This window comes from Sinohyriopsis cumingii, chromosome 11 (assembly GCF_028554795.1).
Source record: "Sinohyriopsis cumingii isolate HCF-2022 chromosome 11, ASM2855479v2, whole genome shotgun sequence".
NCBI classification, from domain to species: Eukaryota; Metazoa; Mollusca; class Bivalvia; order Unionida; family Unionidae; genus Sinohyriopsis; species Sinohyriopsis cumingii.
In genome coordinates, this window is record NC_142971.1 from 4728271 (window position 1) to 4752129 (window position 23859).

General features: G+C 33.7%; 1 protein-coding gene across 2 annotated transcripts in view; it reads left to right on the top strand.

Annotated features, from left to right (window-relative positions):
- LOC149787544 (synapsin-like) overlaps positions 1 to 23859 on the top strand; it is a 406386-nt gene that overhangs the window by 113669 nt on the left and 268858 nt on the right. For both annotated transcript variants that reach the window (XM_089973694.1, XM_089973695.1), the window contains exons 3-4: positions 7899 to 7956; positions 19383 to 19474. In XM_089973694.1, the coding sequence (XP_089829820.1) occupies positions 7899 to 7956; positions 19383 to 19474 (150 nt within the window). The remainder of the gene's footprint in view (positions 1 to 7898; positions 7957 to 19382; positions 19475 to 23859) is intronic.

The following is a 23859-nucleotide window of genomic DNA, read 5'->3' on the forward strand; positions in this document are numbered from 1 at the left end:
AGCAGTAATGAAATCATGGTAGCCTAGTCTGGGAGGCAATTCCCAATGTGGTATACCGGTTTGTTGATATATAAAGGAGACAGTTAAAGTGTGTGTGTGTGTGTGTGTGTATGTGTGTGTGTGTGTGTGTGTGTGTGTGTCTGTGTGTATGTGTGTGTGTGTGTGTGTGTGTGTGTGTCTGTGTGTGAGTGTGTGTGTGACGGAGAGAGAGAGAAAGATCGTCATCAATATTTATGCCATTACTAAAAATGTTAAGATGCCTTTGAATGATGCCATCTCGAAACATGTTGAACAGAATTTAATAAAGCTTTGTACAAATTAATCTGACTTGCTTCCAAATATGAGTCATATTAAAATGGAATAGAATTAGATCATGTAACCATCTTTCACATTCAGCAAATTTATAAATTAATAAAATATAAATTTTGTTCAATAACTAACCAACCCAAGTTTTTAGCATCAGACTGGAAACATGGCCATATTATCCTTTTTTAGATTAAAATACAGTGTAACAGCTAAGTGCTCCAAATATTTTTTTCCAGTTTTATTGTATGAATTTGCTTTTACAAGCAATTACTCATGTGAAACAAATAAGGCCCCACTTTGGCCTCACTTTTGTATCTTTTATGCCTTTTGCATGGGACAAAATTTCATAGATCAAGATCATTTTAGGCAAAATGTATTTTCTGCATGATAATTAATGTTTACAATGGCAGCTGGAGAATTCTAAAAGCTTCATAGAGGTGAGACATATGCTTGGTGATTACATATTCTTTTTTTTTTAAATTTAAGTTGATTTTGCATTCTGTTTTTATATTCAAGTTAAATCAGTTGCCTCAGGCAGATTTAATCATTGAATTCCATTTTATTTCAATCAGTGTTTTAAATTAAGGCTTCTGGGCTTTACAAAGTATTAAGTATTTGTTTAATTTAAATTGAACTTTCAGTTAATCTACTCTCAATCAAGAAAGGGTAAATAAAACCACCATCCATTACATTAGTCTATCATACCTAAATAAAACCACCATCCCCATTACATTAGTCTATCATACCTAAATAAAACCACCATCCCCATTACATTAGTCTATCATACCTAAATAAAACCACCATCCATTACATTAGTGTATCATACCTAAATAAAACCACCATCCATTACATTAGTCTATCATACCTAAGTAAAACCACCATCCCCATTACATTAGTCTATCATACCTAAATAAAACCATCATCCCCATTACATTAGTCTATCATACCTAAATAAAACCACCATCTATTACATTAGTCTATCATACTCTTGCCAAATAACCTCTGCTTGACAGAAAATAATAATAATAATAATAATAATAATAATAATAATAATAAAGACTTTATTTAGAGAAGGTAACTCAATTAGTTATGGCACTAATCTACCTTGAGGCCTTCTATCTGTTATGTACAATATATACAGTATATACAACATGATGTGAAGAGATCTGCTTACACTTATTTTGGAGTCAATTATTTTATTGCAAATTACTAATTTCTTGCAAGTTAATGTTTTTGAAAATTATCAATGCTCTGTATTATGCATAATTTATGGAGTGTTCAAGTTTGTCAGTATGTCTAACGTGTTCACAGGAAAATCAATACTGTCATAGTTGAGTTTGCCATGGAGCTGGTGGTACTTGCATGGCCAGTCAACATTATGAGTGTCTGCCTTTATTGGTGTGGTCCCTCTCAGATTTACGTCATAGAGGAGACCCCCTTGTTCCGAAAGTTAAAAGGTTTTTATGTATTTTTTTTCTCCACCAACATATATTTTATTTGTATCAAGTTTAATAAATTTAGATTTTATTAAATTTCATTCTAGGGTTTGTGCACCTTCCTACTTAGTGTTTTAAATATGCTATAACCTTGGCTGGTCTTAGAGTTTAATTTACAAAGTGATCCGTGCCAGGGATCATTGTCATCCTGTGTTTGCTATATGTTTGTGCTATTTGTTTTGTAATGTTAACCTTGAATTTTTTGTATGGACTGGCTGATAAGAGTAAATTCTTCAAGTTATTATTCAATTATGAATAAAGTTTCAATTATTATTTAATTTTGTAAAAGAACTTTAAACATAGGAAGAGAGGGAAAGAAGTAAATGTTCCATTACTCAATGCATGAAATCCACTTTAGGTCACTTACACATGAGCAGCTTCCTGACCCATCATGCATAGATTCTTCAATGTGCTTGGGTGACCAGCTGTTTGATCTCATCAACATGCAGTGGGATAGTGGCAACATTCTAGAAATAACCTATCCCTTTAATGGTGTCGGCTTGCTGAGGTTTTTGATCATAGATGTTTTGAAGGCCTGGAGTAGCTTTTTCAAGCTGTGCCATCAACACAGGGCTAAACTTCATACCATCAAATTCCCCAAGTTTGTTTTCAATGAAAGTTTTTAGTTTAGGTGTCATAGCATTAAGAAACACAGAGGCACTGGATTAAAACTTGTGCTTTTCTGGCATGGTGGCATAATAATCTTTCACAATAGCTGTACTAGTACTTAGCTTTATGAAGGCTGGTAATTCCCTTCAGTTTTTGGCCTCATAGTTTTGCTGGCTGAGTCATCAATAAATTGATAAGCAAATCATTTATCAGATCATCAAATTTTTCTTGTGGAACAGGCTGTTCAGACTTGAATCCCACATTCCACAGAACAGGTTGCTTGGTCTGAACAGGATGCTCAACCTTGCATCCTGCATTCCACAGTATTGGAATGGGCAGATCAACCATGCACCTGATGACAGAAAAGGCCACTCATCTTTGTGCTATGGAGCCAAAACAGCTGGCTATTGGGCTGGAACTGGTCATGGGGCTGACAAAGACGAGAAAGCCCATTTGCACAGGTCTTGGTTTTAATCACCCCACATTGTAGTAAACTCTTATACTGTCTTATCCATAACTGGTATTATTATAAATTCTATAGTCATGCATAAATCTCTAAATATAAACTTTTGTGTTGTCTATAGGGCACTGTCACAGGAGTTTGGATTCAATATATTGTGTCGTGTAATTACCTCCAAAACTCAGGCATATTAATGGATAAGAAGTAACTCCCACACTTCCAGCATGACCATATTTGACATCCATTTCTAGTCTTTGCTGCATGACCATATTTGACATCCATTTCTAGTCTTTGCTGCATGACTATATTTGACATCCATTTCTAGTCTTTGCTGCATGACCATATTTGACATCCATTTCTAGTCTTTGCTGCATGACCATATTTGACATCCATTTCTAGTCTTTGCAGCATGACCATATTTGACATCCATTTCTAGTCTTTGCTGCATGACCATATTTGACATCTATTTCTAGTCTTTGCAGCATGACCATATTTGACATCCATTTCTAGTCTTTGCTGCATGAGCTCAGCACTACAAATCTATGCAGCTTTTCCCCCGACATTTCTTTTTTCCCTTTTTGGCCATGTGCACTTGTTTTTTCTATAATGCACCATGGTGAAGGTATAGATCGACCCACAATTCACTATATCTTATTCCTATTTCTCTTAAAACATTTTTATTCTTGCCCTTTCTATGACAGATAATAACTTATTTTGCTGTGTAAAACGCTCATGTTTGGTTGCCATAACAACCTGTTTTTCCTACAAAAGATGGTGGCTTAGATGAGTAGGTGGTGTTTCAGTGGGCCAGTTTTGTTCCCTGGGTGGTACTTGTGGCCAGGCAAGTGAAGGCTGAGTGGTGATTTTGCTCTATTATCTTTTTGTTCCCTGCATGGTTATGGAACCAGGCTAACCAAAGGTAGTCAGGTAGCAAAAGTGCTGTGACAATGTCTCCCTTTTATATCTACTACATTTGCATTGCCATGAACAATACAATTGGTACTAATTATTCAACAGGTTGTATCTCTGGAATGCATGCTAAATGTATATTGCTATGTTGTTTATAAGAAAAATGTTATATTTGTCATATTTCTGTAAAATAAACCTAATATTTCATTGCTACAGCATACAGATACTTTTTAAAATTTGCAAATAGAAGACTTTACAGAAACTAGTCAAGAATAAGATTTCAGCTTTTTACCATAATGAATAAAACACTAGGAATATCATACAAAATTTAATTTCATCCTCATAGACATTTGGTTGTATTTGCAGAAATCCAAGTTTATCAGTTAACCCAATGATCAGTAGTCTAATAATAATAATTTGAAAAAAGACAAAAAAAGTATGTATGTGATTATTAATAATAATTTCCCAAATTATTTGCCACCTTTTTTTATTAAAGTCAATATGGAAACATTCCAAATCTAAGATCTGTCTCAGCAAATTAATATCATATCGCTAAACCACAAGGAACTCTTAATACTCATAAAATATAAGGAACTCTTGATACTCCTAAACAATAAGGAACTCTTGATACTCCTAAAACATAAGGAACTCTTGATACTCCTAAACCATAAGGAACTCTGATACTACTAAGCCATACGGAACTCTGATACTACTAAAACATAAGGAACTCTTGATACTCCTAAAACATAAGGAACTCTGATACTCCTAAACCATAAGGAACTCTGATACTACTAAGCCATAAGGAACTCTGATACTACTAAACCATAATGAACTCTTGATACTACTAAACCATAAGGAACTCTGATACTCCTAAACCATAAGGAACTCTGATACTACTAAACCATAAGGAACTCTGATACTCCTAAACCATAAGGAACTCTGATACTACTAAACCATAAGGAACTCTGATGCTCCTAAACCATAAGGAACTCTGATACTCCTAAACCATAAGGATCTCTGATACTACTAAACCATAAGGAACTCTGATACTCCTAAACCATAAGGAACTCTGATACTACTAAACCATAAGGAACTCTGATACTACTAAACAATAAGGAACTCTGATACTACTAAACCATAAGGAACTCTGATACTACTAAACCGTAAGGAACTCTGATACTCCTAAACAATAAGGAACTCTGATACTCCTAAACCATAAGGAACTATGATACTCCTAAATCATAAGGAACTCTGATACTACTAAACCATAAGGAACTCTGATACTCTTAAACCATAAGGACTCTGATACTACTAAACCATTAGGAACTCTGATACTACTAAACCATAAGGAACTCTGATACTCCTAAACCATAAGGAACTATGATACTCCTAAACCATAAGGAACTCTGATACTACTAAACCATAAGGAACTCTGATACTCCTAAACCATAAGGAACTCTGATACTCCTAAACAATAAGGAACTCTGATACTACTAAACCATAAGGAACTCTGATACTCCTAAACAATAAGGAACTCTGATACTCCTAAACCATAAGGAACTCTGATACTACTAAACCATAAGGAACTCTGATACTACTAAACAATAAAGAACTCTGATACTACTAAACCATTAGGAACTCTGATACTACTAAACCATAAGGAACTCTTATACTCCTAAACAATAAGGAACTCTGATACTCCTAAACCATAAGGAACTATGATACTCCTAAACCATAAGGAACTCTGATACTCCTAAACAATAAGGAACTCTGATACTACTAAACCATTAGGAACTCTGATACTACTAAACCATAAGGATCTCTGATACTACTAAACCATAAGGAACTCTGATACTCCTAAACCATAAGGAACTCTGATACTCCTAAACTATAAGGAACTCTGATACTACTAAACCATAAGGAACTATGATACTCCTAAACAATAAGGAACTCTGATACTCCTAAACCATAAGGAACTATGATACTCCTAAACCATAAGGAACTCTGATACTACTAAACCATAAGGAACTCTGATAGTACTAAACCATAAGGAAGTCTTGATATTCCAAAGCCATAAGGAACTCTGATACTACTAAACCATAAGGAACTCTGATATTCCAAAGCCATTAGGAACTCTTGATATTCCTAAACCATTAGGAACTCTTGATATTTCTAAAACATAAGAAACTCTTGATATTCCAAAGCCATTAGGAACTCTTGATATTCCTAAACCATAAGGAACTCTTGATATTTCTAAAACATAAGGAACTCTGATACTCCTAAACCATAAGGAACTCTTGATACATTAAAGCCATAAGGAACTCTGATACTACTAAACCATAAGGAACTCTGATACTCCTAAACCATAAGGAATTCTGATACTCCTAAACCATAAGGAACTCTTGATATTCCAATGCCATTAGGAACTCTTGATATTCCTAAACAATAAGGAACTCTTGATATTTCTAAAACATAAGGAACTCTGATACTCCTAAACTATAAGGAACTCTGATACTACTAAACCATAAGGAACTCTGATACTCCTAAACCATAAGGAACTTGGATATTACTAAACCATAAGGAACTCTGATACTCCTAAACCATAAAGAACTTTAATACTACTAAACCATAAGTAACTCTTGATATACCAAAGCCATAAGGGACTCTTGGTACGTCAAAGTCATAAGGAACTCTTGATACGTCAAAGCCATAAGGATCTCTTGATACTACTAAACTATAAGGAACTCTTGATACTCCTAAAACATAAGGAACTCTTGATATTCCAAAGCCATAAGGAACTCTTGATATTCCTAAACCATAAGGAACTCTTGATAATCCTAAACCATAAGGAACTCTTGATAATCCTAAACCATAAGGAACTCTTGATACATCAAAGCCATAAGGAACTCTTGATATTCCTAAATCATAATGAACTCTTGATACTCCTAAAACATAAGGAACTCTGATACTCCTAAACCATAATGAACTCTTGATACTCCTAAAACATAAGGAACTCTGATACTCCTAAACCATAATGAACTCTGATACTCCTAAACCATAAGGAACTCTGATACTACTAAACCATAAGGAACTCTTGATATTCCTAAACTATAAGGAACTCTTGATATTCCTAAACCATAAGGAACTCTGATACTCCTAAACCATATGAAAATCTGATGCTCCTAATCCATAAGGAACTCTGATACTAGTAAACCATAAGGAACTCTGATACTACTAAGCCACTATTAAGCCATAAGGAACTCTGATACTCCTAAGCCATAAAGAACTCGGATACTCCGAAACCATAAGGAACTCTGATACTACTAAGTCATAAGGAACTCTGATACTACTAAACCATAAGGAACTCTGATACTCCTAAACCATAAGGATCTCTTTGTATATTGTTTGGGGGATGTGTAATAATACTAATAATAACAATAGTAATAATAAACAGTTTGTTCTTGTTGTTGTAGGGTTTAACAACATTTGTTCAGCATAAGATAAGCTATACATGGCAGCCAGTATGACTAGTGGAGAAAGAACCCTGAAAAACCACGGGAAGAATCACCGACCTATGAGAAGCTACTGGCAAGCTTTCTCACATAACCATGTTAGCTGAGCCTGAGACTCAAACCCGCAGAGACATAGGTGAGATGGCAGTGATCTGGAATGGTTAGTGCTTTAGACCACTCAGCCACTCGGGGCTCCATAAACAGCTTATTTGATGAGGGTAACTCAGTTAGTATAATATACTAGTCTCCCCTGAGGCCCTCAGATGCACAAGTATAAAAGCAAACAGTGTTATATGATATGCATTTACAGACAAATTGGAGAGCAAGTAATTCAGTAATTTAAAATGGCAATTGGCATTCAAAACAATGTCTATACAAATTTGGTTTGAAAGCATGTAGATTCTTTTCTGATCTGATGGCTATGGGGAGTTCATTCCAGAAAATAGCACTGAAGAAAGCAAAAATGATTTTGGTATTCTGCATTGATAGTTTATAGCTGATCTCAATTTAGCTCCATGTTGTTGTTCTTCTGACTTAAAACGAAAATTGCGTTTCATGTTGCAATATCATTAAGTACTTAGAATTCTCAATAACTCTTTTTTTCAGGTCAAAATATTTCAGAGGTCAGAAGTTATTTGGTGATTGGGATATAAGAGTAGAACAGGTAGGTGTCAGTATCATTATGCAGTGATTTTATAATGCATTTCCCAAGAAGATTTTTCTATTTGCAAATGAGGAATGATCTTATAAGTGCCTAATGTTTATACAATGTGCAATAGGTTTAAAGTTGGGTTAGGTCAGCATTTAAGAGGGGCATATCATTAGGACATTCATTGTGCAATATCATATTTGCCCTGTCAGCTTCTAGATTATCAACAAGATTTTTAAAATGATCAACAATTTTTGATCTGCAAAGTAACTTACTGCATTATTTGTAATTTGTACTGACTTTTTAGGAATTATTTCTTTTAGGTGTACAAATAATTGTGGGTAAAAATATAATGTTCATTACCTTAGGTACTGAAAATGTGCAAAATTTTATATGAAAAAATTTCAGTTCTAAAAACTATGCAAGAAAAAATGTTCACTATTTTTATGAATTGATGACTTGTAAAAAAGAAATATAGGGTTGAAGAAAGAAAAAGAGAAAATATTGTATTTGAAAATCATTTCTTACTTGCTGTTCCTCCTTGAATCATTTATTAGTAGTATTCTATTCAGCATGGTTTATAAAGTGCTTAATGCACTGCAATATAGTTAGTTATAGTTTTACTGATAGATGCATTGCAATGCAGTTTACTATAGATTTACTGATAGATACATTGCAATGCAAGTTGCTATAGATTTAATGATAGATGCATTGCAATGCAGTTTACTATAGATTTAATGATAGATGCATTGCAATGCAGGTTGCTATAGATTTACTGATAGATGCATTGCAATGCAGGTTGCTATAGATTTACTGATAGATGCATTGCAATGCAAGTTGCTATAGATTTAATGATAGATGCATTGCAATGCAGTTTACTATAGATTTAATGATAGATGCATTGCAATGCAGGTTGCTATAGATTTACTGATAGATGCATTGCAATGCAGTGTGCTATAGTTTTACTGATAGATGCATTGCAATGTAGTTTACTATAGATTTACTGATAGATGCATTGCAATGCAGGTTGTTATAGATTTACTGATAGATGCATTGCAATGCAGTGTGCTATAGTTTTACTGATAGATGCATTGCAATGCAGGTTGCTATAGATTTACTGATAGATGCATTGCAATGCAGTTTGCTATAGATTTAATGATAGATGCATTGCAATGCAGGTTGCTGTAGATTTACTGATAGATGCATTGCAATGCAGGTTGGTATAGATTTACTGATAGATGCATTGCAATGCAATTTGCTATAGATTTACTGATAGATGCATTGCAATGCAATTTGCTATAGATTTACTGATAGATGCATTGCAATGCAGGTTGCTATAGATTTAATGATAGATGCATTGCAATGCAGTTTGCTATATATTGACTGATAGATGCATTGCAATGCAGGTTGCTATAGATTTAATGATAGATGCATTGCAATGCAGTTTGCTATATATTGACTGATAGATGCATTGCAATGCAGTCTGCTATAGATTTACTGATAGATGCATTACAATGCAGTTTGCTACAGATTTACTGATAGATGCTTTGCAATGCAGTTTGCTATAGATTTACTGATAGATGCATTGCAATGCAGGTTGCTATAGATTTACTGATAGATGCTTTGCAATGCAGTTTGCTATAGATTTACTGATATATGCATTGCAATGCAGTTTGCTATAGATTTAATGATAGATGCATTGCAATGCAGTTTGCTATAGATTTACTGATAGATGCATTGCAATGCAGTGTGCTATAGATTTAATGATAGATGCATTGCAATGCAGGTTGCTATAGATTTAATGATAGATGCATTGCAATGCAGTTTGCTATATATTGACTGATAGATGCATTGCAATGCAGGTTGCTATAGATTTAATGATAGATGCATTGCAATGCAGTTTGCTATATATTGACTGATAGATGCATTGCAATGTAGTTTGCTATAGATTTACTGATAGATGCATTGCAATGCAGTTTGCTATAGATTTACTGATAGATGCTTTGCAATGCAGTTTGCTATAGATTTACTGATAGATGCATTGCAATGCAGGTTGCTATAGATTTACTGATAGATGCATTGCAATGTAGGTTGATATAGATTTAATGATAGATGCATTGCAATGCAGGTTGCTATAGATTTAATGATAGATGCATTGCAATGCATGTTGCTATAGATTTATTGATAGATGCAATGCAATGCAATTTGCTATAGATTTACTGATAGATGCATTGCAATGCAGGTTGATATAGATTTACTGATAGATGCATTGCAATGCAGTTTGCTATAGATTTACTGATAGATGTATTGCAATGCAGTTTGCTATAGATTTACTGATAGATGCATTGCAATGCAATTTGCTATAGATTTACTGATAGATGCATTGCAATGTAGTTTGCTATAGATTTACTGATAGATGTATTGCAATGCAGTTTGCTATAGATTTACTGATAGATGCATTGCACTGCAATTTGCTATAGATTTACTGATAGATGCATTGCAATGCAGGTTGATATAGATTTACTGATAGATGCATTGCAATGCAGGTTGCTATAGATTTAATGATAGATGCATTGCAATGCATGTTGCTATAGATTTATTGATAGATGCAATGCAATGCAATTTGCTATAGATTTACTGATAGATGCATTGCAATGCAGGTTGATATAGATTTACTGATAGATGCATTGCAATGCAGTTTGCTATAGATTTATTGATAGATGCATTGCAATGCAGTTTGCTATATATTGACTGATAGATGCATTGCAATGTAGTTTGCTATAGATTTACTGATAGATGCATTGCAATGCAGTTTGCTATAGATTTACTGATAGATGCTTTGCAATGCAGTTTGCTATAGATTTACTGATAGATGCATTGCAATGCAGGTTGCTATAGATTTACTGATAGATGCATTGCAATGTAGGTTGATATAGATTTAATGATAGATGCATTGCAATGCAGGTTGCTATAGATTTAATGATAGATGCATTGCAATGCATGTTGCTATAGATTTATTGATAGATGCAATGCAATGCAATTTGCTATAGATTTACTGATAGATGCATTGCAATGCAGGTTGATATAGATTTACTGATAGATGCATTGCAATGCAGTTTGCTATAGATTTACTGATAGATGTATTGCAATGCAGTTTGCTATAGATTTACTGATAGATGCATTGCAATGCAATTTGCTATAGATTTACTGATAGATGCATTGCAATGTAGTTTGCTATAGATTTACTGATAGATGTATTGCAATGCAGTTTGCTATAGATTTATTGACAGATGCAATGCAATGCAATTTGCTATAGATTTACTGATAGATGCATTGCAATGCAGTTTGCTATAGATTTACTGATAGATGCATTGCAATGCAGTTTGCTATAGATTTACTGATAGATGTATTGCAATGCAATTTGCTATAGATTTACTGATAGATGCATTGCAATGCAGTTTGCTATAGATTTACTGATAGATGCATTGCAATGCAGTTTGCTATAGATTTACTGATAGATGTATTGCAATGCAATTTGCTATAGATTTACTGATAGATGCATTGCAATGCAGTTTGCTATAGATTTACTGATAGACATATTGCAATGCATGTTGCTATAGATTTATTGATAGATGCAATGCAATGCAATTTGCTATAGATTTACTGATAGATGCATTGCAATGCAGTTTGCTATAGATTTACTGATAGATGCATTGCAATGCAGTGTGCTATAGTTTTACTGATAGATGCATTGCAATGTAGTTTACTATAGATTTACTGATAGATGCATTGCAATGCAGGTTGTTATAGATTTACTGATAGATGCATTGCAATGCAGTGTGCTATAGTTTTACTGATAGATGCATTGCAATGCAGTTTGCTATAGATTTACTGATAGATGCATTGCAATGCAGTTTGCTATAGATTTAATGATAGATGCATTGCAATGCAGGTTGGTATAGATTTACTGATAGATGCATTGCAATGCAATTTGCTATAGATTTACTGATAGATGCATTGCAATGCAATTTGCTATAGATTTACTGATAGATGCATTGCAATGCAGGTTGCTATAGATTTAATGATAGATGCATTGCAATGCAGTTTGCTATATATTGACTGATAGATGCATTGCAATGCAGGTTGCTATAGATTTAATGATAGATGCATTGCAATGCAGTTTGCTATATATTGACTGATAGATGCATTGCAATGCAGTCTGCTATAGATTTACTGATAGATGCATTACAATGCAGTTTGCTACAGATTTACTGATAGATGCTTTGCAATGCAGTTTGCTATAGATTTACTGATAGATGCATTGCAATGCAGGTTGCTATAGATTTACTGATAGATGCTTTGCAATGCAGTTTGCTATAGATTTACTGATATATGCATTGCAATGCAGTTTGCTATAGATTTAATGATAGATGCATTGCAATGCAGTTTGCTATAGATTTACTGATAGATGCATTGCAATGCAGTGTGCTATAGATTTAATGATAGATGCATTGCAATGCAGGTTGCTATAGATTTAACGATAGATGCATTGCAATGCAGTTTGCTATATATTGACTGATAGATGCATTGCAATGCAGGTTGCTATAGATTTAATGATAGATGCATTGCAATGCAGTTTGCTATATATTGACTGATAGATGCATTGCAATGTAGTTTGCTATAGATTTACTGATAGATGCATTGCAATGCAGTTTGCTATAGATTTACTGATAGATGCTTTGCAATGCAGTTTGCTATAGATTTACTGATAGATGCATTGCAATGCAGGTTGCTATAGATTTACTGATAGATGCATTGCAATGTAGGTTGATATAGATTTAATGATAGATGCATTGCAATGCAGGTTGCTATAGATTTAATGATAGATGCATTGCAATGCATGTTGCTATAGATTTATTGATAGATGCAATGCAATGCAATTTGCTATAGATTTACTGATAGATGCATTGCAATGCAGGTTGATATAGATTTACTGATAGATGCATTGCAATGCAGTTTGCTATAGATTTACTGATAGATGTATTGCAATGCAGTTTGCTATAGATTTACTGATAGATGCAATGCAATGCAATTTGCTATAGATTTACTGATAGATGCATTGCAATGCAGGTTGATATAGATTTACTGATAGACATATTGCAATGCAATTTGCTATAGATTTACTGATAGATGCATTCCAATGCAATTTGCTATAGATTTACTGATAGATGCATTGCAATGCAGGTTGCTATAGATTTACTGATAAATGTATTGTAATGCAATTTGCTATAGATTTACTGATAGATGCATTGCAATGCAATTTGCTATAGATTTATTGATAGATGCATTGCAATGCAGTTGGCTATAGATTTACTGATAGATGGATTGCAATGCAATTTGCTATAGTTTTACTGATAGATGCATTGCAATGCAGTTTGCTATAGTTTTACTGATAGATGCATTGCAATGCAGTTTGCTATAGATTTAATGATAGATGCATTGCAATGCAGGTTGCTATAGATTTACTGATAGATCGATTGCAATGCAGTTCACTATAGATTTACTGATAGATGCATTGCAATGCAGGTTGCTATAGATTCAATGATAGATGCATTGTAATGCAGTTTGCTATATATTGACTGATAGATGCATTGCAATGCAGTTTGCCATAGATTTACTGATAGATGCATTGCAATGCAGTTTACTATAGATTTACTGATAGATACATCGCAATGGAGGTTGCTATAGATTTAATGATAGATGCATTGCAATGCAGTTTGCTATAGATTTACTAATAGATACATTGCAATGCAGTTTGCTATAGATTTAATGATAGATGCATTGCAATGCAGTTTACTATAGATTTACTGATAGACATATTGCAATGCAATTTGCTATAGATTTACTGATAGATGCATTGCAATGCAATTTGCTATAGATTTACTGATAGATGCATTGCAATGCAGGTTGCTATAGATTTACTGATAAATGTATTGTAATGCAATTTGGTATAGATTTACTGATAGATGCATTGCAATGCAATTTGCTATAGATTTACTGATAGATGCATTGCAATGCAAGTTGCTATAGATTTACTGATAGATGCATTGCAATGCAGTTTACTATAGATTTAATGATAGATGCATTGCAATGCAATTTGCTATAGATTTACTGATAGATGCATTGCAATGCAGGTTGCTATAGATTTACTGATAGATGCATTGCAATGCAGTGTGCTATAGTTTTACTGATAGATGCATTGCAATGCAGTTTACTATAGATTTACTGATAGATGCATTGCAATGCAGGTTGTTATAGATTTACTGATAGATGCATTGCAATGCAGTGTGCTATAGTTTTACTGATAGATGCATTGCAATGCAGTTTGCTATAGATTTACTGATAGATGCATTGCAATGCAGTTTGCTATAGATTTAATGATAGATGCATTGCAATGCAGGTTGCTGTAGATTTACTGATAGATGCATTGCAATGCAGGTTGGTATAGATTTACTGATAGATGCATTGCAATGCAATTTGCTATAGATTTACTGATAGATGCATTGCAATGCAATTTGCTATAGATTTACTGATAGATGCATTGCAATGCAGGTTGCTATAGATTTAATGATAGATGCATTGCAATGCAGTTTGCTATATATTGACTGATAGATGCATTGCAATGCAGTCTGCTATAGATTTAATGATAGATGCATTACAATGCAGTTTGCTATAGATTTACTGATAGATGCTTTGCAATGCAGTTTGCTATAGACTTACTGATAGATGCATTGCAATGCAGGTTGCTATAGATTTACTGATAGATGCTTTGCAATGCAGTTTGCTATAGATTTACTGATATATGCATTGCAATGCAGTTTGCTATAGATTTAATGATAGATGCATTGCAATGCAGTTTGCTATAGATTTACTGATAGATGCATTGCAATGCAGTGTGCTATAGATTTAATGATAGATGCATTGCAATGCAGGTTGCTATAGATTTAATGATAGATGCATTGCAATGCAGTTTGCTATATATTGACTGATAGATGCATTGCAATGCAGGTTGCTATAGATTTAATGATAGATGCATTGCAATGCAGTTTGCTATATATTGACGGATAGATGCATTGCAATGTAGTTTGCTATAGATTTACTGATAGATGCATTGCAATGCAGTTTGCTATAGATTTACTGATAGATGCTTTGCAATGCAGTTTGCTATAGATTTACTGATAGATGCATTGCAATGCAGGTTGCTATAGATTTAATGATAGATGCATTGCAATGTAGTTTGCTATAGATTTACTGATAGATGCATTGCAATGTAGGTTGATATAGATTTAATGATAGATGCATTGCAATGCATGTTGCTATAGATTTATTGATAGATGCAATGCAATGCAATTTGCTATAGATTTACTGATAGATGCATTGCAATGCAGGTTGATATAGATTTACTGATAGATGCATTGCAATGCAGTTTGCTATAGATTTACTGATAGATGTATTGCAATGCAATTTGCTATAGATTTACTGATAGATGTATTGCAATGCAATTTGCTATAGATTTACTGATAGATGCATTGCAATGCAGTTTGCTATAGATTTAATGATAGATGCATTGCAATGCATGTTGCTATAGATTTATTGATAGATGCAATGCAATGCAATTTGCTATAGATTTACTGATAGATGTATTGCAATGCAGGTTGATATAGATTTACTGATAGACATATTGCAATGCAATTTGCTATAGATTTACTGATAGATGCATTGCAATGCAATTTGCTATAGATTTACTGATAGATGCATTGCAATGCAGGTTGCTATAGATTTACTGATAAATGTATTGTAGTGCAATTTGCTATAGATTTACTGATAGATGCATTGCAATGCAATTTGCTATAGATTTACTGATAGATGCATTGCAATGCAGTTGGCTATAGATTTACTGATAGATGGATTGCAATGCAATTTGCTATAGTTTTACTGATAGATGCATTGCAATGCAGTTTGCTATAGTTTTACTGATAGATGCATTGCAATGCAGTTTGCTATAGATTTACTGTTAGATACATTGCAATGCAGGTTGCTATAGATTTAATGATAGATGCATTGCAATGCAGGTTGCTATAGATTTACTGATAGATCGATTGCAATGCAGTTCACTATAGATTTACTGATAGATGCATTGCAATGCAGTTTACTATAGATTTACTGATAGATGCATCGCAATGGAGGTTGCTATAGATTTAATGATAGATGCATTGCAATGCAGTTTGCTATAGATTTACTAATAGATACATTGCAATGCAGTTTGCTATAGATTTAATGATAGATGCATTGCAATGCAGTTTACTATAGATTTACTGATAGATGCATTGCAATGCAGTTTGCTACAGATTTACTGATAGATGCATTGCAATGCAGTTTGCTATAGATTTACTGATAGATGCATTGCAATGCAGTTTGCTATAGTTTTACTGATAGATGCATTGCAATGCAGTTTGCTATAGATTTACTGATAGATGCATTGCAATGCAGTTTGCTATAGTTTTACTGATAAATGCATTGCAATGCAGTTTGCTATAGATTTACTGATAGATGCATTGCAATGCAGTTTGCTATAGATTTAATGATAGATGCATTGCAATGCAGTTTGCTACAGATTTACTGATAGATGCATTGCAATGCAGTTTACTATAGATTTACTGATAGATGCATCGCAATGGAGGTTGCTATAGATTTACTGATAGATGCATTGCAATGCAATTTGCTATAGATTTACTGATAGATGCATTGCAATGCAGTTGGCTATAGATTTACTGATAGATGCATTGCAATGCAGTTTGCTATAGTTTTACTGATAAATGCATTGCAATGCAGTTTACTATAGACTTAATGATAGATGCATTGCAATGCAGTTTGCTATAGATTTAATGATAGATGCATTGCAATGCAGTTTGCTATAGATTTACTGATAGATGCATTGCAATGCAGTTTGCTATAGTTTTACTGATAAATGCATTGCAATGCAGTTTGCTATAGATTTACTGATAGATGCATTGCAATGCAGTTTACTATAGATTCAATGCAGTTTGCTATAGATTTGCTGATAGATGCATTGCAGTGCAGTTTACTATAGATTTAATAAAAGATGCATTGCAATGCAGTTTACTATAGACTTAATGATAGATGCATTGCAATGCAGTTTGCTATAGATTTAATGATAGATGCATTGCAATGCAGTTTGCTATAGTTTTACTGATAAATGCAGCAATGCAGTTTGCTATAGATTTACTGATAGATGCATTGCAATGCAGGTTGCTATAGATTTAATGATAGATGCATTGCAATGCAGTTTGCTATAGATTTACTGATAGATGCATTGCAATGCAGGTTGATATGGATTTACTGATAGATGCATTGCAATGCAGTTTGCTATAGATTTACTGATAGATGCATTGCAATGCAGGTTGCTATAGATTTAATGATAGATGCATTGCAATGCAGTTTGCTATAGATTTATTGATAGATCGATTGCAATGCAGTTCACTATAGATTTACTGATAGATGCATTGCAATGCAGTTTACTATAGATTTACTGATAGATGCATCGCAATGGAGGTTGCTATAGATTTAATGATAGATGCATTGCAATGCAGTTTGCTATAGATTTACTAATAGATACATTGCAATGCAGTTTGCTATAGATTTAATGATAGATGCATTGCAATGCAGTTTGCTATAGATTTACTGATAGATGCATTGCAATGCAGGTTGATATGGATTTACTGATAGATGCATTGCAATGCAGTTTGCTATAGATTTACTGATAGATGCATTGCAATGCAGGTTGCTATAGATTTAATGATAGATGCATTGCAATGCAGTTTGCTATAGATTTACTGATAGATCGATTGCAATGCAGTTCACTATAGATTTACTGATAGATGCATTGCAATGCAGTTTACTATAGATTTACTGATAGATGCATCGCAATGGAGGTTGCTATAGATTTAATGATAGATGCATTGCAATGCAGTTTGCTATAGATTTACTAATAGATACATTGCAATGCAGTTTGCTATAGATTTAATGATAGATGCATTGCAATGCAGTTTACTATAGATTTACTGATAGATGCATTGCAATGCAGTTTGCTACAGATTTACTGATAGATGCATTGCAATGCAGTTTGCTATAGATTTACTGATAGATGCATTGCAATGCAGTTTGCTATAGATTTACTGATAGATGCATTGCAATGCAGTTTGCTATAGATTTACTGATAGATGCATTGCAATGCAGTTTGCTATAGTTTTACTGATAAATGCATTGCAATGCAGTTTGCTATAGATTTACTGATAGATGCATTGCAATGCAGTTTACTATAGATTCAGTGCAGTTTGCTATGGATTTGCTGATAGATGCATTGCAGTGCAGTTTACTATAGATTTAATAAAAGATGCATTGCAATGCAGTTTACTATAGACTTAATGATAGATGCATTGCAATGCAGTTTGCTATAGATTTAATGATAGATGCATTGCAATGCAGTTTGCTATAGATTTACTGATAGGTGCATTGCAATGCAGTTTGCTATAGTTTTACTGATAAATGCATTGCAATGCAGTTTGCTATAGATTTACTGATAGATGCATTGCAATGCAGTTTACTATAGATTCAATGCAGTTTGCTATAGATTTGCTGATAGATGCATTGCAGTGCAGTTTACTATAGATTTAATAAAAGATGCATTGCAATGCAGTTTACTATAGATTTAATGATAGATGCATTGCAATGCAGTTTGCTATAGTTTTACTGATAAATGCAGCAATGCAGTTTGCTATAGATTTACTGATAGATGCATTGCAATGCAGGTTGCTATAGATTTAATGATAGATGCATTGCAATGCAGTTTGCTATAGATTTACTGATAGATGCATTGCAATGCAGGTTGATATGGATTTACTGATAGATGCATTGCAATGCAGTTTGCTATAGATTTACTGATAGATGCATTGCAATGCAGGTTGCTATAGATTTAATGATAGATGCATTGCAATGCAGTTTGCTATAGATTTATTGATAGATGCATTGCAATGCAGGTTGCTATAGATTTAATGATAGATGCATTGCAATGCAGGTTGCTATAGATTTACTGATAGATGTGTTGCAGTGCAGGTTGATATAGATTTACTGATAGATGCATTGCAATGCAGGTTGCTGTAGATTTACTGATAGATGCATTGCAATGCAGGTTGCTATAGATTTACTGATAGATGCATTTTTTTAATCTTCCAAAGACTGACATTGTGGAAGAACAATATAAATGCAGTACTGGTCAATTTTATCTGAGGTGCAATCATTATGTATGAAAGAAAAAACATTCCTACCAGACCAGCTGTAATTTTTGATGCATACTTTTTCAGGCTGAGTTCTCTGAGATCAATTTGGCAGCCTACTCAGAAACGGGTTGTATGGTAGACATACAGGTGAACAGACAAGGAACTAAAGTTGTAAGGTATGATCAGGATATTGTATAAAGACATATGCTGTTTATTATCTCTTATAAGCTGAGTGCAACTGCAAACTACACAGATCCAGATCTGCCATTGCATCACGTGCTGTCAGATCTGGGTCACAAAAACAAACAATACAGACCCTTATCTGTTTGTGCATCATGTGCTGTCAGATCAGGGTCTGTTGTTTGTAGTCGGTCTTGACTTATAAGTAAGTTAATGATTTTATAGTCAGAAACTAAGTAACAGAAAGAAGCAAAGCCAACACATTTTGTGACGCTTAACAAACAATTTAATTATCAATATTGTAAAAAGAAAATTTAAGGCAAACTTGTATTATTATGAATTGAAACCAAAATACTCATGAAAAAGTTCTATCAAAGTCCAAAAGAATGAAAGGTTTTGTATAAATTTCATATTATAGGATATAATGGTTCACCAACATTCCTGATGTGTCAAAATGGTGGGTTTTATTTGTCCAGAACTCCTTTGAAAAATTCACAGTTGTCTCAGAATAGTTATTATAATCCAGTGAGCACTTTCACTGAATAATCCAAACAAATATTTCCTCTTAAATAATATCTAAGTTATATAAAATACATCTGCAGACTTGATTTTACAACAAGAACATAAGAATGAGAAAATTGTCCAGTCCTAGCTATTTATGTACATGCATATAATTACTAATCCTACATAATAAATTGCAAATCTCCAACATTGCAAAACATTTCACATGATCTAAAACAACTAAAGGGAATTAACTTGATTCTTCTAAGATACCACCTGACCAACATGTCAAATGGGAAAAAGTGTGAAACTTGTCAAATATTTGCCAATAATTTTATTATTCGCAACTGTCAACACATATTTAAGCATCTATTTATAGATCCTATGCAATTTATGTTCTAAATATTGTAATATAGAACCTATGCATGTACAAAATTTCTATATCAGATAATCACTGTAATTTACAGTTATGAATAAAATTTACAGAAATTACAGATATACATAACAAACACAGTATGCAGTATAAATTTCCTTAACAGGACAGTCAAGAACAAGAGTGTAAAGAGATTTGATTACACTTGACCTATTAATTTACCCTTTCAATTTACCAATTTTTTTCATTTAAAACACAAAATTTTATAAAGTTTCCTCTCAGGTATCTTATTATCAAAGCAGCAAATCCAGTAAACATTTTTTTAAACAAAAATAGTTAAAGTCCATAATTATTCTGCAAATTGGTTTATGCCTCCATGAAATATTATATCCCGAATGTTTAAAAACATGATTTGCTTATAAAAATCTGGAAAATTATTCTGTACTATTTACTGCCTAGTGACATTGGTATGAAGAGTAATGAAATGGCATATGATAAAGCAGCCAAAGCTACTCAGCATTGAAGTGTTCCCAAACTGATGAGTTGTTGCAGTGAATGACATGTTATACATGCTTGGCAATGAAATATGTGTAATGAAAATTCCACAAATAAAATTCATAACATCAAGCCCACCAATGGAAGTGGCAGCCCTCACAAAGAACAAATCCCTTAGTAAGATGGTATTGTGTCACATGCATATATACCTGACCCATGTATACCTAAGGTAAACTTTGACCAGAATGCATACTTTGCCAGTGTCTAGTGAAAGTGGAAAATGTTTTTGCTTGATGTACTGACTTCCATCCTCTGAGACAGAAATTATTATGTAAACTGTTTAATGAAGTACCACTGGAGAATGACTGGTAATTGGTTTAAAACAAGAATCCCATTTATATAATAAATTTGGATCCCATATTTTTTAACAATGTTTTTATTATTTTTCCCTTTGTATTTTATTTTGTATATTTTTTGAAGAATTTTAACATAACCTTTTATTTTCTTGGACTTCATTGTTATTGAGATATGGTGGTTTGGTTTTGGTTTGGTATTAGCAACATATTTATGTTATTTAGCACTGAGGCATTTGGAGTATAGTGCCTTGTCAAAGGACACACTGTGTTAGGTATCCTGGGTTGATATGATGGTTGGATTTGAACCTACTCTCTTTTGTTAGCAAGTCCAGCATGATGAGCTGCCATCTGCCTCCATCACAACATGCAGGAGGGTGCATCTGGAGTTTTCTCCATCCTGTAACCCACAAGAATATTTTAGGGCCTATTTTCCTAACATTTTTTTAGAACTTCACCATAAATCAGCACTATGTAGCCACGATTGTGCTGCCATGCTGTAACCCCTGTACACATATACATACTTTCTGTCTTTTCTATTTTTTGGTCTCATACATTTCTGCTAACATCTTCACTGACGATCCTTCATGTCCTTTTCTACTACTGTCTCATCTGCATTGAGTCTCCATTTTCCTATTCAGGTTGCAGGTTTTCTTTCCTCGATAATCTAAAGAATTAAACAAGTATGTATTTACTTTTACTGGAAGGGTTTTGCCATTGTAAGATTTAAGCAATTTTTTATCTTTGCCTTTCACTGAGTAACTTTTACCCAGCAGAATATAGCTATGATAGTGCTAATGTAGCCTTGATAGTGCTCATGTAGCCTAATGGTCAAGAATTTCTTAGCACTTGCAAATATGTATTTTTTAATTATTTATTAATTTTCACTTTATCTTATTTTCTTTTTTTTAGTTCACTCAGAACAAACTTTCTCAAATTTGTAATAGATGTTATACTTATCATGGTGATGATTGTGTAACTGCTTTGTGTCTTGAACCTCACAAAGTTTTAAAACCTTTGAAAAAACCTAAAAGCCCCACAAATTTAAAAATTTAATTTAACTTCTAACCCTATAATATATACATACTTACATATGTACATACATACAATGAGCATATAGAGGCACCCTTGTTCATCCATCTGTCACACCTTAATTAAATACTAAGTCTGTTGTTGGGGGCCCTGAGTGGCCAAGTGGTCTAAAGTACTCACAGTTACAGATCACTGCCATCTCACCTCTGTCTTTGTGGGTTTGAGTCTCAGGCTCAGCCAGTGTGGGCATGTGAGAAAGCTTGCCAGTAGCTTCTCATGGGTCAGTGGTTAAGTCCGGGGTTTTACTGGGTTCTTCCTCCACCATTTATACTGGCCACCATGTATAGCCTGTCTTGTGCTGAAAAATGGCGTTAAACCTTTACAAGTTTGTTGTTGATGCATTTTGTCTATATCAGCATTCCTGTCCACTTTTTAAGTTGAGGTTACAATGATGGTCAAGGGTAGAAAATCATATAAGTTGTATTCAATAATGAAATAGCTTTCATACAGCAATGCAATATATACAGTTCATGACACTGAATCTGTTCATTAACAGCAACTTAAGGCTGGATAATTCTCCCTTTGTGGCTGGGACTACAGAGATATGTCATCTCTAGATGACTCTCATTCATTTTTTTTTGTTGAAGGCCATTTATTATCATGTAACTTTGTAGTGCATCTTGGATAAAACAGCACTCAGCATAAGTAGTTTCTGTACCAAAGATCTTATAGCTGTTTGATTTTAAGTTTTGATGTTCGGTCAGTTTCTGGGGCATTTCTGCCAATAGAGATATGCATCTTTGTATATCTTTGTGTTGGTGAGAAGAAAGCTGTACCACCGAAATTGGGTCATTATGACTTGTATTGCACAGATCTGTGGCTTCATTCAAGTTTTCTTTTGGTAAATTTCCTGGGTATTGTTGACTGCAGTCAGGTAACTTTTTGTGCATATACAAAAAAGACTATCTTACCAAGAAGTAGGTCACAGTGTGACAAGTCTCCTGAATTGTCCAGTAGTCTTTAGAGTTTAATCCCTGTATGGTGATGCACTGATTTGCCAACAAAAACTACCAAAAAGAAAAAATCTGCCAAGCATAGGTATTTCAAGCCAAAACCACATCTCTATGTATTTCCAGCTAAAACAATATCCACTTAGCATAAATAATTCCAGCCAAAACAGTATTCAGTGCACTGTTTATGACTTTCATAATCTGTCAATCAAATTGTTATCAACCTAACAGCCAATCAAATTATTGCTCACAACATGTGCTTGATGCATTTATTGTATGCACATAAGTTGTTTTACTCATCAATATTTCAGTATTGAGTAATGTGTCGTGTAACAGACTGCAGGCAACCTGACAAGTATAAAGCAGTTCTTGAACCATTTGGAAATATACTAATTAACAGATTAAAAAGAAAATTTGCCACTGAAAACAAAGAAGTATGTCTACAAGATCAACTGTACTTAACTAGATGAATTTAAATGTGAAGCATAGTGAAAACCAAGAAAGCTTCAAGAACTGCACCAGTTGCAACATACATTTGACCATTTCTAGTGGGGGGGGGGGAGCTAAAAAGCATTTAAAAGTATGCAGTGCATTGCAAATGAGAAAGCATCAGATAA